General features: G+C 37.2%; 1 protein-coding gene across 1 annotated transcript; it reads right to left on the reverse strand.

The window, feature by feature from the left end:
* Window positions 1-717: 717 nt before the first annotated feature.
* LOC138712334 (putative nuclease HARBI1) lies at window positions 718-6,268 on the reverse strand. The gene is made up of 2 exons (XM_069843987.1): window positions 6,040-6,268; window positions 718-2,785 (listed from the first exon to the last, which is right to left on the reverse strand). Exons 1-2 carry the CDS (start codon window positions 6,213-6,215, stop codon window positions 1,717-1,719), a joined length of 1,245 nt encoding a protein of 414 aa, XP_069700088.1. The 5' UTR covers window positions 6,216-6,268; the 3' UTR covers window positions 718-1,716.
* Between the last annotated feature and the right edge of the window lie 12,774 nt (window positions 6,269-19,042).

The raw sequence follows: 19,042 nt of genomic DNA on the forward strand, positions 1-19,042 counted from the left end.
GAAATTTTCACAGTGGAATCAATATACCCTAAAGAATTAAACACATCTTTTTTCGTCTGTAAAAATCATGCGCATTTTGTGTTCTATATTTTTTTTAATTATTTTAAGGTGGATAACTATTTAAAAAATTATATATATTTTTTTCATTTTAATGGCATTTATAAACAAGGCTCTTCTTTTTCGAAATGCATTGAAATTATTTTTCCATCTTCTTTTACATAGTAAGAATGAAACAGTGTTCTTTGTTAAACCAATATTTTAAATGCTGATTGCTGCCAAACTATAAAGGATATAAATATAATATTGCATGAAATTCATATTTAGAACATACAAAATAACCTACTACAATATTTTTAACTTTTGAGACATGGTTCAAAAACATACTTTTTTACATGGAATGACCCAGCACAGTGTTCTCGACTGCAAGAGTTCTTCTCCTTAGCTAAAAATGTTATTGATGCTTTGACCTGTCGAACACAGAATAGCAAAAAAACGTTTCTGAAAAACTTAGTTCAGTGCTTGCAAAAACTTCTGTATACGAATCTATTTGTAATACAGCAAAATTGTTACGTGGTGGGAGGGAACTGCCAAAAGGAATGAGGAAGGTGCAGTTATCAGGCAGAGAGGTTCTAATGAAGATACAAATTCAATATAGCCCATACAAATGGTTATCATATCAGAATGAATATTATATTTCTCAAGTAACTGTACAGCAAATCAATGTTTTTCTTTTTATTAGAAATAAGATATCTCCCTAATGGGTACACCTAGACTAATGAAACTTTCCACACACACACATATTCACAACAGGTCTACATTCACTTATACATATTGATTTCTTTTTTTACTAGAAATAAGATATCTCCTTAATGGCTACAACTAGACTAATGAAGCTTCGCACACACATTCACAGCAGGCCTGCATTCACTTACACACAAACACAGATATATACACAAATGAGGTGCATTGGCCAGGGAAAACTAAGGCACGATTTCATTGTAGGGTATCTTAGCTTCATTTTAAACATTTATGACATTGATTACCTTAATATGCGAGGCCCACATAAATGTTTACAAAAAAAAGGAAAAAAATTTTTGATAAACATTTCTTGCTGGGCACATTTTTAAACATAAAAGAATCGTCCACATATATTTCAACAATATGTAACTGATTGTAAATTTTCAAGAAGATAACAATGAACATTACGAAACTCTGTAGCATGTTCCCTTAATAACAGAAATGGGTTATCCTGCACTACTTGCAGATGCCACAAATATCATTAAAAAAAAAAAAAAAAAAGCAATTTTATGAAGTTCAAATATAAAACAAACCAGGACGTATACTCCTTAATAATGAAACTGTAACCAAAGTTTTTTCTGGCTATTTTCGCTTTTAAAAAATAAATGGTGTTGGCATGTACAATTAACTATCTTGAGACCAAAAAACGATTTTTTGTATCTGTCAGCTTTACACACGATAATGGCTGAACCAATTTCTATGAAAATTTGTATATAAATTAGGTTGGGTCCCACTTAGAATTTTAGTTAAATGCTTTCATATCATCTTCATACACAATCCACACTATATTGACATTAGTATGAAACGATTTATTGAAAGATATATTCATATTGTTGCATGGCCTTTGTGCCAGTCTTGTGCTGTCCCGTCGACCAACTTACGTAAGGAAATGCTCAAACACATTTCAGTCATTTTTCCTCAATAACGTCCCTGCTCTACAGAACTGTCTTGCCATGGGACAACACCAACAGTATTGAAATACTCTGAAAATTGATCTCGGATTTCGGATGCTCTGGAAGTGGAACGATTTCCACCCTGCTGAGACACACCCTGCAGTGTGAAAGTTACATTATCGGTACTTGTATTCATGTCTGATGGAATGTACCAGGAAGCATTTTTTTCAAGAAGAAAGTTGTGCAGAACACAGCATGCATATGTAATAAGCTCCACTTTGTCCACTGCCAGCGGTATGACATTCAATAGGACACGGAATCTATTTGCCAAAATGCCAAAGGCATTTTCCACAGTCCTACGGACCCTGCTAAGTCTATAATTAAATATCCTTTTTTGATGGAGAAGATCACGTCCAGGATAAGGCTTCATAATGTTTACCTTTAACGGGAAAGCATCATCTGCCACAAAAACATATGGCACACTAGTATTGGACCCTGGCAAAGGACAAGATTGAGGTAAATTTAATTCTCCGGAAAAGAGTAGTTGAGTTAGAGGGCTCTCTCGAAACACCGATGCATCATGCATACGTCCATTTCTGCCAATGTCCACAAACAAGAATTTATAGTTGGCATCAACAACCCCCAGCAAGATAATGCTGTCTCTACCCTTATAATTCCTATACTTTGAGCCCTCTTTCCGGGATGGCCTGAAGTGCACATGCTTGCCATCTATGGCACCTATGCAATGGGGGTATTGCCACAGGACATGAAATTGTCCTGCTACAGCTTCCCATTCACTCGACTTCGATGGGCAGTGGATCTTCTGCTCAAGAACTGTGACGATGGCCTTCAAAGTGTCAGGCACAAGTATCGACAGAGTATTTTTTGCAATTCTTGTAGAATATGAGAGATCCTGGAATGTATTCCCTGTAGCCAGGTATCGTAAAGTGGCAGCCAATCTTGTACAGGGAGAGATAGCCTGTCTCATATTTGTATCTTTCTTCTCTATTAAAGGAGTAATCAGATGCAGAAGTTCCTCCAGTTCTCGTCTCTGCATTCTAGTATAATTTTTGAAGGATCCTGGGTCTTCAGGACTGTAATGATAATAATAATAATAATAATTTATTTTTACTCACAGACTTGTAAAGTACAAGTATTTACCATTGTCAATACATTCTATACAGTAATACCATTTTACATCTCTAATATTGACCACTTATAATCAGGGCCACCGAGAAGGGGGCAGCAAAGGGAACGAGTGCATATGGGCCCGTCAGATTGAGTCTAATTACTTTTTAATACGATGAATTAATTATTCGTCGATACATATGGGTACTATAAAATTTTGTGGGAATATCTGTGACATAAATTTGACATATTAACTCAACAATATTAGAATTAATACAAATTACCACTTCATATGTAAATATTTATATATATATTAGAATATCGGTTTCCCACATTAATGTTCATCGACACAACAACTGAGGGCCCTGGCATTTGCCTGAACTATGTTCCTGTCACTTGTACCGAACACGTTCAATTATTTATTGGCTTGTCCTTTTTAACTACCAATCACCCGCTGAGCCACTGCAATATGCTATAGTAGGGAGCAAAGATATTGGCGGGTCGTACTTAGCACATTTTTGCACGTACCACCCCCTCTCTTCTGACCTGTCCATTGGGATGACTGACTGGCAGTATGTCGATGCATTCGGGTGTAGTTGCTTGCAAGCCAATCGTTGTCTGTTCACTGTGCACATATTCAAACAGTAATTTTCAATACTAACAGTGGAATTCCTTCTGTGCCTAGTTGAGCGACATGTCTAGAAAGGGAGCGGATACGCGGAGCTAAGTGAAAGGAATTATTTATAGTGTTTACGAATACTTAAAAAAACTTTAATTAATACAACAAATTAAAATTTTCGTAATATGATTGAAATTCTGGTTATTAAGAGAATGAAGAAAACAGGAATTAGGTCACTATAAGTTTAAGTGAAATATTTTAAGATCTGATAGTATATTGGCAATATACTCATTGCAGTGAAGTAAATCGTTAAAAACCATTGTTATTATTTTATTATTATTATTATTATTATTATTATTATTATTAAATTTGCACTGATGGATTTCATTTAATATAGTATTACTAGCCATTGTTAAGTCAATTATATTATACAAAATAAAACCTCGGTACCGACACAATACTATTTACAAATTATTTACATCGTCAACACCAGTGATTTTACTCACGGGACTGGCTTCATCTTTTCTTGCAACCCTTGTTTTGTTCAAAAGGTCTCTGGTCACTGCTGTCAGTTGGTCACCTGCTGTGATTCTTCCTGCCGGAAGGTCCCTGTTGACTTTCTTTGTCGCAATCCCAGGACCGCTGCCATCATTTTTGGCCTCATTTCTGAACAGCTGGAGCCATTCATCACGACTTCTACTCTTCGTGAAGCGGATGACAATAGGACGCGTCTTCCCTGGCCTGGATGGTATGCGATGTGCTACGCTCACATCATGTTGCACCAATTCTCTACCGCCTATGACTTCCGATATTTGGTCAATCGATCATCAATCTCCGGAACTCCAAATAGCATTGTATTGTCTCTGCGTGTGTACTGCTGCAGATCACTCACTTCCTGTTTGAGATGGTCATTTTCTTACACTAGCCTCTTCATCTCCTCCTGCGTGGAGTTGAGTTCATGTCTTGTGTGCGCCAATTCCTCTCAAGACTGTCGAACTTGGAAGATATAAATTCAACTGATTTTCTTAGTTCATTCACCTAAAAATACAAATGCTATTCGATATCAGTATAGTAGTTATAAAATCATGTCGCATAGGCCTATTGTATGCCAGTAGTTTGTATTATAACAAATGAAGTGTTCACATGTGCTGTTGTTTAATGATATAATTATGAAGCTGCGCACAGAAATTACACTAAATACTGACACACAGACAGTGTTTATATGTAAACACTATTTCGATGTTACAGACTTTAGGTTACGTAGCGAGGAGTGAAAGATGTTTCGGAAGCGACCCTTCGAAGAACGTATACAGCTAAAGTAGGGGTGGAACGTGGGTTGGGTTAATATGAAGGGGTATACCTCCATCCGCCAATATTCCTGCTCCCTACTATAGTGGAATCTCCCAAACCGAAGTCGCAGAATACGTTTCCTTTTCAGTACATTGTATGTTTCATGTCAAAACTTTCGTCTTTTCGTTGTCGTTTGTCTAGTATATTCTGTTTATTAGTATTACCGGTTATAGTCAAACTGCACAATTGACAAAATTAGGCATGTCGGGAGCTGAATAGCACAAGGAGAGCCAGAAAAAATTGGAAGATATTAATACGGGTGCTAGACTGCGTGAAAAATATTATGAAGACATTAACAAAGAAGTCAGTGATGAGCCGAAAAATTTAAATTCAATTCATGGCTCTAATTTAGGGCCAACCCCACTGAAACCAATGAATCTCCTAAATACCTGAGAGCTCCTTAGTCTGGAGAGCCATCTTACTAGGTTTTTAAATTTTGATGATATAATTGATGATCTTCCATCAGTGAAGTCAAGGACAGTTGTTAGTTGATGTTGGATTGCAAGTTAGAAATTACAGGTGTTTATGAATAATGTTTTATGAAAATAATATATTGTGCTAATGTAAAGTTTTGCTAAAAGCCAAATTTTAGGATTAACTTAGTGTAAAAGTGGTCCATACGCAACGACGTCTCCAAGTAAATTACCCGTATGTTAAAATTTTGGTTTTTACACGCTGTTTCCATATAAACTCTGAAGATATTTGGGATATTTCATTGAAAGTTGGTATACTTTTGAATAACACAGGCTACACTACTAAAATCTCCATTTTGTTTTAATAATGGCTACATTAGCACACATGGGAAATTCAGGTAATTTTGGAAGTGAAAAGTCTAATTTATAAGGGGATTTTTTGTGAAGATAAATTTAATATTTTCCGAGTCGCGGTTGTATGTTCGTGAAAGACTTGTAGCCTATTTCTCTTGGACCAAAAATACAATAAAATCACCTTCCCATGCGTTAACTTCTCCACAATAATTTCGAAAAACTTCTGTTTGCGGTTTCCTTCCTTCCTTTCTACTACAAAATTCCTATAGACCACGTGCACACAAATTTTCGTAAGCGTGACGATGCGTGGTCGACGGACACAGGCAAATCTGCTCTTTTAGAATTTTAGGACAAATGTTGGCAGTGAGGAAACCATACATTGAAGATTTCCCAATAATTTAAACAAAATAATAGTGTAAAACATTTGATATAAAACGCCGAAATAAGCTACATACAGTTCAGTCCTAATATAGGTTATACATACCTCAGTTCTTCAAACAGCATTGTTAAGACATCTTGGCCCGTATTTCTACGCAGTAACCATTTTCGGCTCCACATTCTACTCCTTTTAATTTGATCCGTCTCCTCAGCGTTCAAAGCTAGCAAAACAGCAAAGGCTGCTAAACGTCTTCTTCGTACAACTTCACATACAGCTTCCATATTTGATGTTTACAAATCGTACCGCGCCAGCATCTCCAACTTCCAAACTGGGATCCAGCCAAAGAGTTTATAATACTTGAAACTCTTTGGATCCAGCATGCAAGGCAGCACGCTCCGTGTGAACGAAAACCATCACCGCAGCCACCACGGAACCCAGCACCGTAGCCACCACGGCACCCCAAAGACGTTTTATAGTTTAACCTAGACTCACTACGAGCGCTGTTCCTCGACCAAAAATTAACGGCGATAAATTTATACCATCAATTCACCACAGGCTTTGTTCAGTTCATTTCATAGAATCTTGTTTCTGGAAGACTAATGGTAATAAATTACTGAAACCTGACGCAGTTCCATCAGTTTTTAATTTTCCAGCCCATCTCACAAAGGTAATCACAAAATAAGTTTAAAAGGCCATAGCCTAGTTAGATTTTTGACCTTTAAAATAATGTTTTTTTTTTTTATGTTCATTTATTTGTAACTTATATTGAAGTACGGTGCTGAAAGTTACTTATAACATAGATCCATGTCTATATTTTGCAAATCATAATTAAAATGCTCATAAGTTAATGTTTTTTATGTGTTGGAACCCGTATGTCCACATTCAGAATTCTTACCACTTCTAAAATTTATTTCAGATTGAACAAACACCCCGTAGAGTATTAAAGATATCATTAGAATCAGACAAACATGAAACAAATGAAGAAAGTAACAGGTTTCCATTGCAAAAGCCTGAGCTTCTCTGTAAATGGTTATCTGCTGTTAAACGCGATATATTTATACCATCAATTCACCACCAGTATTGCTTTGCATCTCTCTAAATCAATTTTATTTATGAATCAATAAGTGAGTGCAAAATAAATCTGGTTAAGTATTTTCATACTATCTAGATATGGCCTAGTTACAATATTTTGACATTCTTGCACATATTCGATTTAATAATAACAGTTGATGCATTTTCTTGTTTATTGAAATATTTATTATTAGGCCTAAGCAAAATGCACACAGTGTGCAAGATTAAGTTAATGTCCTAACTCTATGAATTAAATATTTCAGGAACTCCATCGGTACAGATTTGATGAATTGTGTAAATATGAATAGGCTCAATCACGAAGACAAGAATTTTAATTGACAGTTTTAGCATAGCAGCTTAATATTTGTTGTTCACAAAGATGACGATTACTGACTGCCAGTTCCAGTTTCTCCAATTATTTGCTGTTGTAGACTACTATAGGTATGCAGGTGATTACGTTTCACTGTTTATATTTGTTTTTATCCTTGTTACTCTTTTAGCTTATATTTGGTTGTTTTTTATGGTATAGTAATAAATCTTAGTGTCTTTTGCGTTTGCGTTCTATCAGCATTACTTTTCGTCCGCTATTTTTCACGACTGCAAGATGCACACAATGTGCAAGATTAAGATAATGCTCTCACTCGGTTATTGAAATACATTTCAGGAAGCCCATCCTACGGATATGATGAATTATGTGAATATAAATACTCCCAAGTCACAAAGACGACGACGATTATTGACTGACAGTTGCAGGATTAATATCTTTGAATATTTGATGTTATAACACAAGAATGCAGGTAATTACGTTTTACTATTTATATTTGTCTTTATCCTTGTTACTCTTAGGCTCATGTTTGGTTGTTTTTATGTTGTATAGCAATAAATCTTAGTTTGTTTTACGATTGCGTTCTATCCATGATCTAGGGTTCTATCAGCATTGCTTTCCGTCCGCTATCGTCACGGCCCCAAGATGGCGGCTAGCGAACGCTTCAATTTGGGTCCAGTCGTATCTTCTGCGCACCCAGCCTGCTAGCCAACTTGGAATCCATCACAGAAACAAGCACCGTCTGAACCAGGCTTTAGTGTGATGTATTTCTTGTGTTCTTGTGTTTGTGTTGTGTTTTTGTGTTTGTTAAGTTTTTGTTTTGTCTTTCTTATGATGATGTCTATTATGTTTGGATTGTAACCGTTTTCTTGTGCTATGTATTTGATTGTGTTCACTTCTTCATTGCAGTGTTCTTGGTTCACGGGTATGTTGAATAATCTGTGTACCATTGTCCTGAATGCAGCATGTTTGTGTTGTATGGGGTGGTTAGATGTGTTGTGTATGTGTGTGGTGGTGATGGTTGGTTTTCTGTATATTTTGAAGTCCGCTAGTTAATCAATTACTTATATTCAAGTGTTAAAAGTAGTGTACGCAAGATTCAAAATGGATCAACCAGATAACTTGTCCTAAACAAGATTTCGAACCAGGGCCCGCTCGTTTCACGGTTAGACATGCTAACCGTTACTTCACAGCGGTGAACTATGCTGTTGTTAGAATACCAATTTCACAGTGCTTGTTTCTTCAAATATATTAATTTTTTACCCATGTTTATTAGACTTTTCTTGTCTTTATGAATACTTCCACCTTTCACAATACAGAGTGCACATAAAATCTCGATCCATTTTAAGAAGGAGGAGGAGGAAAGACCTACTGCACTAAAATCACAGTTCATCATAGGCTAAATGCTTACGAGTCTCTGAAAGGATGTGTGAAATGATTGAACTCTCAGCAGGGCGAATTTGCAGAGCTGGAAGTACCAGACATTTTTCCCAAGTAGCGGAAAAACAAAGATCATCTGGCTTTATAATCCGGCTATGTTTAAATCATCGACACCTGGTTTTGAGTCGAGTAGTAATCTGACTAAATACCGGTACACATAATCGTCATCACCGGCATTCTTACGCCACTCTGTGGAATATATTTTGGAAAATTAATGAAGAGAAACGTACGATGAATTAAGAGTTGGTGGTCTGAAAATTGGAAGGTTGAAAAGGAGTATTATACTAATTAACACTGTCCTCAACTCAATACATCTCGCCAAAAAAATTGTAGAAAATTGCAAAATTGTAAAAAGTGTAAAAAAAATTTAAAATTGTAAAAAAATTTGTAAAATTGTAATTGTAATCTTGTAAAATTTTGACTTGTTCCATATCGTAAAGCTTCATTGCTAATGTAAGATTTATGCAATATAATAAATGAAATGAAATAAAATGAAATGAAATGAAAATACCCTTCGCAATTAACAGCAATTTAATCGTAATTAACATTTCAATCATAACAAGCATAACCATAAACAACATGCACATTCGTAATAATCAGTAACATCGGCAGTATCATAATCGTAATCGGCGTCATCACATTCGTAACTAGCGGCATCACATTCGTAATCTGTGGCATTGAATTCTTAATTGGCGTCATCACATTTATAATCTGTCGTCAGATTCGTAATCGGCGGCATCATACTAGTAATCGAAGCCTTTACATTGCTAATCGGGTGAAATTACATTGACAATCGGCGTCATCACACTCATAATCGGAGTCTTCAGCTTCATAATCAGCGTTATCGCAGTCATCATCGGCGTCGTTATTTTCATAATTGCCTTCATCACATTTATAATTGGCTTCATAACATTTATAATTGGCTTCATCACATTTATAATTGGCTTCATCACATTTATAATCGACGTCATCACACTCGTAATCGGAGTCATCACATTCGTATTCGGCGTCATCACATTCATAATCGGAGTCATCACATTCATAAACGGAGTCGCCACATTCATAATCGGCGTCATCATGTTCATGATCGGAGTCATCACGTTCAAAATCGGAGTCATCATTTTCATTATCGGGGTCATCACGTTCATAATCTGAGTAATCACGTTCATGATCGGAGTCATCATGTTCATAATCGGAGTCATCACGGTCATAATCGGAGTCATCATTTTCATAATCGAAGTCATCACGTTCATAATCGGGGTAATCACGTTCAAAATAGGAGTCATCACGTTCATAATTGGAGTCATCATGTTCATAATAGGAGTCATCACGTTCATAATCGGCATCATCAGATTCATAATCGACGTCATCATATTCATAATCGGCGTCATCACATTCGTAATCGGTGACATCATATTCATAATCGGCGTCGTCACAGTCGTAATCGGCATCGTCACATTCCATACAGGAGTAGTCACATTAGATATAGGCGACATCATGTTCATAATCGGCGTCATCACGTTCATAATAGGAGTCATCATGTTCAAAATCGGAGTCTTCACGTTCATCATCGGAGTCATCACGTTCATAATCGGCGTCATCAGATTCATAAACGGCGTCATCACAATGACAATCGGCTTAATCACATTCATAATCGCAGTCGTCACATTTGTTATCAGAATCACCACATTCGTGATCGACGTCATTACATTGGTAATCAGCACCATTGTACTGATAATCATCAGCACCTTAACAATGAGCGGAAGTACCACCAGTATCATACTCATAAACGGCGTCATCACAATGATAATCGGCTTCATCACCTTCGTAATCGCAGTCTTCAATTTTTTTATCAGAATCACCACATTCGTGATCGACGTCATCACATTGGTCATCAGCAGCATTCTACTGATATTCATCAGCACCTTTACAATGAGCGGCAGTGCCATCAGTATCATAGTCATAAACGGCGTGATCACAATAATAATCGGCTTCGTCACCTTCGTAATCGCAGTCTTCAATTTTTTTATCATAATCACCACATTCGTGATCGATGTCATCACATTGGTAATCAGCAGCATTCTACTGATATTCATCAGCACCTTTACAATGAGCGGCAGTGCCATCAGTATCATAGTCATAAACGGCTTCATCACCTTCGTAATCGCAGTCTTCAAGTTTTTTATCAGAATCACCACATTCGTGATCGACGTCATCACATTGGTCATCAGCAGCATTCTACTGATATTCATCAGCACCTTTACAATGAGCGGCAGTGCCATCAGTATCATAGTCATAAACGGCGTGATCAGAATAATAATCGGCTTCATCACCTTCGTAATCGTAGCCTTCAAGTTTTTTATCAGAATCACCACATTCGTGATCGACGTCATCACATTGGTAATCTGCAGCATTCTACTGATATTCATCAGCACCTTTACAATGAGCGGCAGTGCCATCAGTATCATAGTCATAAACGGCTTCATCACCTTCGTAATCGCAGTCTTCAAGTTTTTTATCAGAATCACCACATTCGTGATCGACGTCATCACATTGGTCATCAGCAGCATTCTACTGATATTCATCAGCACCTTTACAATGAGCGGCAGTGCCATCAGTATCATAGTCATAAACGGCGTGATCAGAATAATAATCGGCTTCATCACCTTCGTAATCGCAGCCTTCAAGTTTTTTATCAGAATCACCACATTCGTGATCGACGTCATCACATTGGTAATCTGCAGCATTCTACTGATATTCATCAGCACCTTTACAATGAGCGGCAGTGCCATCAGTATCATAGTCATAAACGGCTTCATCACCTTCGTAATCGCAGTCTTCAAGTTTTTTATCAGAATCACCACATTCGTGATCGACGTCATCACATTGGTCATCAGCAGCATTCTACTTATATTCATCAGCACCTTTACAATGAGCGGCAGTGCCATCAGTATCATAGTCATAAACGGCGTGATCAGAATAATAATCGGCTTCATCACCTTCGTAATCGCAGCCTTCAAGTTTTTTATCAGAATCACCACATTCGTGATCGACGTCATCACATTGGTAATCTGCAGCATTCTACTGATATTCATCAGCACCTTTACAATGAGCGGCAGTGCCATCAGTATCATAGTCATAAACGGCTTCATCACCTTCGTAATCGCAGTCTTCAAGTTTTTTATCAGAATCACCACATTCGTGATCGACGTCATCACATTGGTCATCAGCAGCATTCTACTGATATTCATCAGCACCTTTACAATGAGCGGCAGTGCCATCAGTATCATAGTCATAAACGGCGTGATCAGAATAATAATCGGCTTCATCACCTTCGTAATCGCAGCCTTCAAGTTTTTTATCAGAATCACCACATTCGTGATCGACGTCATCACATTGGTAATCTGCAGCATTCTACTGATATTCATCAGCACCTTTACAATGAGCGGCAGTGCCATCAGTATCATAGTCATAAACGGCTTCATCACCTTCGTAATCGCAGTCTTCAGGTTTTTTATCAGAATCACCACATTCGTGATCGACGTCATCACATTGGTCATCAGCAGCATTCTACTGATATTCATCAGCACCTTTACAATGAGCGGCAGTGCCATCAGTATCATAGTCATAAACGGCGTGATCAGAATAATAATCGGCTTCATCACCTTCGTAATCGCAGCCTTCAAGTTTTTTATCAGAATCACCACATTCGTGATCGACGTCATCACATTGGTAATCTGCAGCATTCTACTGATATTCATCAGCACCTTTACAATGAGCGGCAGTGCCATCAGTATCATAGTCATAAACGGCTTCATCACCTTCGTAATCGCAGTCTTCAAGTTTTTTATCAGAATCACCACATTCGTGATCGACGTCATCACATTGGTCATCAGCAGCATTCTACTTATATTCATCAGCACCTTTACAATGAGCGGCAGTGCCATCAGTATCATAGTCATAAACGGCGTGATCAGAATAATAATCGGCTTCATCACCTTCGTAATCGCAGCCTTCAAGTTTTTTATCAGAATCACCACATTCGTGATCGACGTCATCACATTGGTAATCTGCAGCATTCTACTGATATTCATCAGCACCTTTACAATGAGCGGCAGTGCCATCAGTATCATAGTCATAAACGGCTTCATCACCTTCGTAATCGCAGTCTTCAAGTTTTTTATCAGAATCACCACATTCGTGATCGACGTCATCACATTGGTCATCAGCAGCATTCTACTTATATTCATCAGCACCTTTACAATGAGCGGCAGTGCCATCAGTATCATAGTCATAAACGGCGTGATCAGAATAATAATCGGCTTCATCACCTTCGTAATCGCAGCCTTCAAGTTTTTTATCAGAATCACCACATTCGTGATCGACGTCATCACATTGGTAATCTGCAGCATTCTACTGATATTCATCAGCACCTTTACAATGAGCGGCAGTGCCATCAGTATCATAGTCATAAACGGCTTCATCACCTTCGTAATCGCAGTCTTCAAGTTTTTTATCAGAATCACCACATTCGTGATCGACGTCATCATATTGGTCATCAGCAGCATTCTACTGATATTCATCAGCACCTTTACAATGAGCGGCAGTGCCATCAGTATCATAGTCATAAACGGCGTGATCAGAATAATAATCGGCTTCATCACCTTCGTAATCGCAGCCTTCAAGTTTTTTATCAGAATCACCACATTCGTGATCGACGTCATCACATTGGTAATCTGCAGCATTCTACTGATATTCATCAGCACCTTTACAATGAGCGGCAGTGCCATCAGTATCATAGTCATAAACGGCTTCATCACCTTCGTAATCGCAGTCTTCAGGTTTTTTATCAGAATCACCACATTCGTGATCGACGTCATCACATTGGTCATCAGCAGCATTCTACTGATATTCATCAGCACCTTTACAATGAGCGGCAGTGCCATCAGTATCATAGTCATAAACGGCGTGATCAGAATAATAATCGGCTTCATCACCTTCGTAATCGCAGCCTTCAAGTTTTTTATCAGAATCACCACATTCGTGATCGACGTCATCACATTGGTAATCTGCAGCATTCTACTGATATTCATCAGCACCTTTACAATGAGCGGCAGTGCCATCAGTATCATAGTCATAAACGGCTTCATCACCTTCGTAATCGCAGTCTTCAAGTTTTTTATCAGAATCACCACATTCGTGATCGACGTCATCACATTGGTCATCAGCAGCATTCTACTTATATTCATCAGCACCTTTACAATGAGCGGCAGTGCCATCAGTATCATAGTCATAAACGGCGTGATCAGAATAATAATCGGCTTCATCACCTTCGTAATCGCAGCCTTCAAGTTTTTTATCAGAATCACCACATTCGTGATCGACGTCATCACATTGGTAATCTGCAGCATTCTACTGATATTCATCAGCACCTTTACAATGAGCGGCAGTGCCATCAGTATCATAGTCATAAACGGCTTCATCACCTTCGTAATCGCAGTCTTCAAGTTTTTTATCAGAATCACCACATTCGTGATCGACGTCATCACATTGGTCATCAGCAGCATTCTACTGATATTCATCAGCACCTTTACAATGAGCGGCAGTGCCATCAGTATCATAGTCATAAACGGCGTGATCAGAATAATAATCGGCTTCATCACCTTCGTAATCGCAGCCTTCAAGTTTTTTATCAGAATCACCACATTCGTGATCGACGTCATCGCATTGGTAATCAGCAGCATTCTACTGATATTCATCAGCACCTTTACAATGAGCGGCAGTGCCATCAGTATCATAGTCATAAACGGCTTCATCACCTTCGTAATCGCAGTCTTCAAGTTTTTTATCAGAATCACCACAATCGTGATCGACGTCATCAGATTGGTAATCAGCAGCATTATACTTATAATCATCAGCATGTTAACAATGAGCGGCACTACCATCAGTATCATATCCATAACTAGCGGTATCGAATTCACACTCTCAATCAACGTATTATAATCGCACAATAGATAGGCATAGCACAAACTGACTCTCCATCAAGAACATCGCCATTACCATAGTAATATTCCACATTGTCATTGCCATAGTCACGGTCAACATTGCCGTTGCAGTTACAATTAACCTATTAGTAGAACAATCAGCTCCATCATCATCTTTAACATAAGAAGCTGCAGCATCATTGTCATGATTATAATAGTCGTGATTATAATCATAGGAATGTATTCAAAATTATCGTTAGCATAATGGTAATCATCAGCATCGCCACAGTAGTATTTATTCTCCGTTGTGAGCTGTAATAAAAGTATAATCATTATGATCAATTAATACTGTCTGTAGGTGCAACTTGTACTTTGAAATATCGGTCCCTTTGAGCGCATTTAGGCCTACATTCTCATTCCTTTGAGAATAATTGAAGACTTAACATTCTAAAGGTGCTAAGTGCCAAAAACAACTTTGAGATATTGATTAAAATACACTGGAAATGCACCATCTTTTGGGACATGAATGAGTTACAGTTGATCCACGACAAAGACAATTTAGTATGATATGCTCATATGAATGTACTTCCCTTAGATTCAATAAAATAAAATTTGAAAATTTGGCACTTAACACCTTTAGGAAGTTAGGTCTTCAATTAAGAGCAACATTGCTGTAATAATAAAATTATGGTTTTATGCATCATTTCTTTAAATCTAAATATAAACTTAATGTATATTCTATTCTTTTTATTAAAGTATGACATAAAGTCTTAAGTTAAATTTCAATTGTTGAAGTCCTAAGAGACGGAAAATCTTTCAAATTACTTTTGTCATTCTTTTAAACCGATTATTGTTTTCTAAATTTTTTATATTTTGTATCAGATGTAATAGCGAGCGTGAACTTGTAACTAGGTGATAACATTTTCCGGGCTCTTCCGTGAGTCGGGATTTCAGCCGTGGCTTGGATATCCTCCTGCTAAAGTCAAGACTACATTTATCTTAATGAAATGGAGGAATTTAAAAATCTCGATTAAATTTACGCCCTTAAACATTGGAATGGAACTAGATTAAAGAGGGATTTCAACTTAAAGGAGACGTGTTCAGTAACAATGAAATAGACGAAACAAATATGTGGGCCTGATCGTATCTTCAGGCCTGAAAAGACCAGTACTCCACTCCGGAGCTCTCTTTTTGAGTCCCATTACAATTTTTCTTCTCTCGTCTCGTAATTAATTCACGACGGCCGCCTTTTCTCTACTTTTCTCTCTTATTCCCATTCTCCTATTCTTTATTTTCCGGTCATTATTACTCTTCTTCCTTAATTTATTCATTTTATATTCCCCCTTATTTTCTCAAGCTTAGTTTTGGCTTCCTCTACCTCGCCTTCAATACAGTACTATCTCTAACCTTTGTTTTTCATGTTCGTATCCCCAGTAGTTTGAAGGCATCGTGCCTGACTTCATCTTCCCATCTCTTCCTGGAGTTTTCAACCTTGAAGTTTCGAGAAAATGGCCTTTTACGGTGTGAGGATCTCAACATTCATGCCCAACCCCCCAACCTGGAGGACCAGGTCTCCACACTTATGTCCGCCGGAGACAGTGTGATTCGGTTATACACCCCTGTCACAGGGTACCAATTTTAGTCGCCTTTTACGAAATGAATGGGCTATATTGGGACTGTTCTTCAACCCAGTCACCACACAGAGTATCTCTTTGAGTGGGAAGCCTTAATACTTCGTCAAACTAAAGGCCTTTTGGGATCTCTAATAGAATGAAATTATTATTATTATTATTATTATTATTATTATTATTATTATTATTATTATTATTATACCCTCTATTATTAACTAAGATTTAGTACAGGGACATACTTTAATTTTTACTAACATTTTTAATATTAACCTGGCTATACCGTTGGATCAACGCCGTTTGCTACCCACGACTGGAGTTCGATGATACTGGCGTAATATACAACAAATCACTTTACTAGGTATAGGAGGGAAGAAAAGTAGTTCATCCATTTACGTAAACTAGGAAATACCGCGCTTTTGAGTTTGATCATTTTCATTAAGTTTTTGTTTAATCAAAATGCAGTACAGTATTCACAGTGAGTGTTTTTACTCACGAATTGAGCTGTCCATGTGGACGTATTCATTATGCAGTGTATATTATACTGTCTACAGCACATTAACGTACAATATACAGAATGAAGTTAAATTGAAAAATAATCATAATATGGATATTTAAACACATGTTTGAAAATGGTGGCCGTTCATTTCGATACAGGCTTCAGTTCTAATGTGCATATTATCACACTATAGACTACTGTACCTAATCCCAATTACCAGTTTCGTCCTTCGTACTAGTAACTCATATTGATATAATTCTGTACCTACTCTATAAAAGAGTACCTTACGTACTGTAAATTCAATCTTCACTTCAGTTCGATCCATAAAGATAAAATTACTCAGACATACTATCTACTGTCCGTCCAAGTGGTTATGTCGTAGGGTCGTAGAAAGGGAGAAAATCACGTGACAGTTAAGTTATTTTAAACAGTTGTATAATATTACGTAGACGTCCAATTCCTAACAGAAATTAATGTTCTCAGAAAAGAGCTAAGACGACAGCCCAGCCACTAGCTGGCGAATAAAAGCTGGTGGGGGAAACCGGGATACGACGTCGGCAAATGGACGACAGTACCTGTGCGAAAATGATTCAATATTGAAAGCTCTTTCGTCAGTGGAAAACGCGAATATATTTTTGGAACGTACTGTTTTGCTATGACGGTAAGGCTACTATGATTGTATATGCGGTCTTGGATCTGTGTGGAGGACGGTTGAACTTCGTTAGTAGAAGAGGTGGGAGTGAAGTACATTAAAAAATTCAGGTACAATAAAAATTGAAATAAAAATAAAATGATGTCCCTGTACAACCAGGAGACCACACAGAAGCAACAGAAAATGAATCCTATATAGAAAAGAATTTGAAATTATATACCGGTCTGAATATTTGGAATCAAAAGATGTCATAAAGAATAAAAGTCGTTGATATTCAGACAGGTAAATAGACAGATCCTATTGGCATTGCACCAAATTCTGTTGGATGCACGCAGTCGCCGTTGGAATGTGCATTCCTTTCAACTCTAATCGCAGTTGCATTTCCATTATTGTTTTTTGTGTGTATTTAATGGCCACTAATTCCAAGGCGAGGCTAGATCTCCTGATATTCGCGTTCAAGACATTTGGTATGAGAGGATACCCTTCCCATACAGAACATAAAGAATGTTATTGTGATAATGTATGTATTTATTTACACTGCAAGTGGGCAAGCACCCAGTGGCAGTGGTATATACAATATAAACAATACACAATAAAATGATAAGCAATACACAATAAAATGTACAATACACAATACAATTTTACAACACATATACAATTTTATACACAATACAATAAGAATACACAATACAATTTAACACAATAATAATAAAATATAAATAAAATACCTAATTTTACAATACAACCTACATAATTATGTATAGGCCCTACATAAGTTTCAATAGTCTTTCACGTTACTCTCATCTCATTCCCTGTAGTGGCACTATGACGCATTTCACTGACACTTCAGCACACATTTCACTGACACTCTGTAACACATTTCACTGACACTATAGAACACATTTCTTTGACGCTATAAATTATCACTGATCGGAACTGTTCACTGCACTGTAAAACCATAACTTCACTGACTCACCTTGCTTCACTGATACAACAGTTCAAATAAGTCAAATAATTACATCCTTATGCATACTTATAAACAGAACTACATTTAAAACAGAACTACATTCGTAATATTCGTAGAAACTCTGTCTAATCTATAGCAAGGAGTTGTTTTCTTTCCTTGTGTACGCAGAATCAGATACTGAAAATTGTGCAATTATGTAGGCCTACGCCTACAAAATTTATGAAATAATCACTATGAATGTGTAGTTTCAGGGAATAATATAGTCTCCAAAATCAGAGTTTTAATAATCTAAAATGTATTACCGGTAAGAAATTACCTTTGGAATATCAAAATGTAAAAATGGAACTCAGAATTTAATAAACTTGTGTCCTGAAGATGACACATAACGTGTCATTTGTACAGCGCATACATTTTATCTTTCCACGCTCAGCATCGCGTACTTCCGCGAGCATGGAAAAATAAAATGTGTGCTCTGTACTTATTATGCGTTTCGCAACAATTCAGTTCTGTATCATGCAACCAGTGATATAAAATAATGGAAC

The sequence above is a fragment of the Periplaneta americana genome, chromosome 13 (assembly GCF_040183065.1).
Source record: "Periplaneta americana isolate PAMFEO1 chromosome 13, P.americana_PAMFEO1_priV1, whole genome shotgun sequence".
NCBI lineage: Eukaryota > Metazoa > Arthropoda > Insecta > Blattodea > Blattidae > Periplaneta > Periplaneta americana.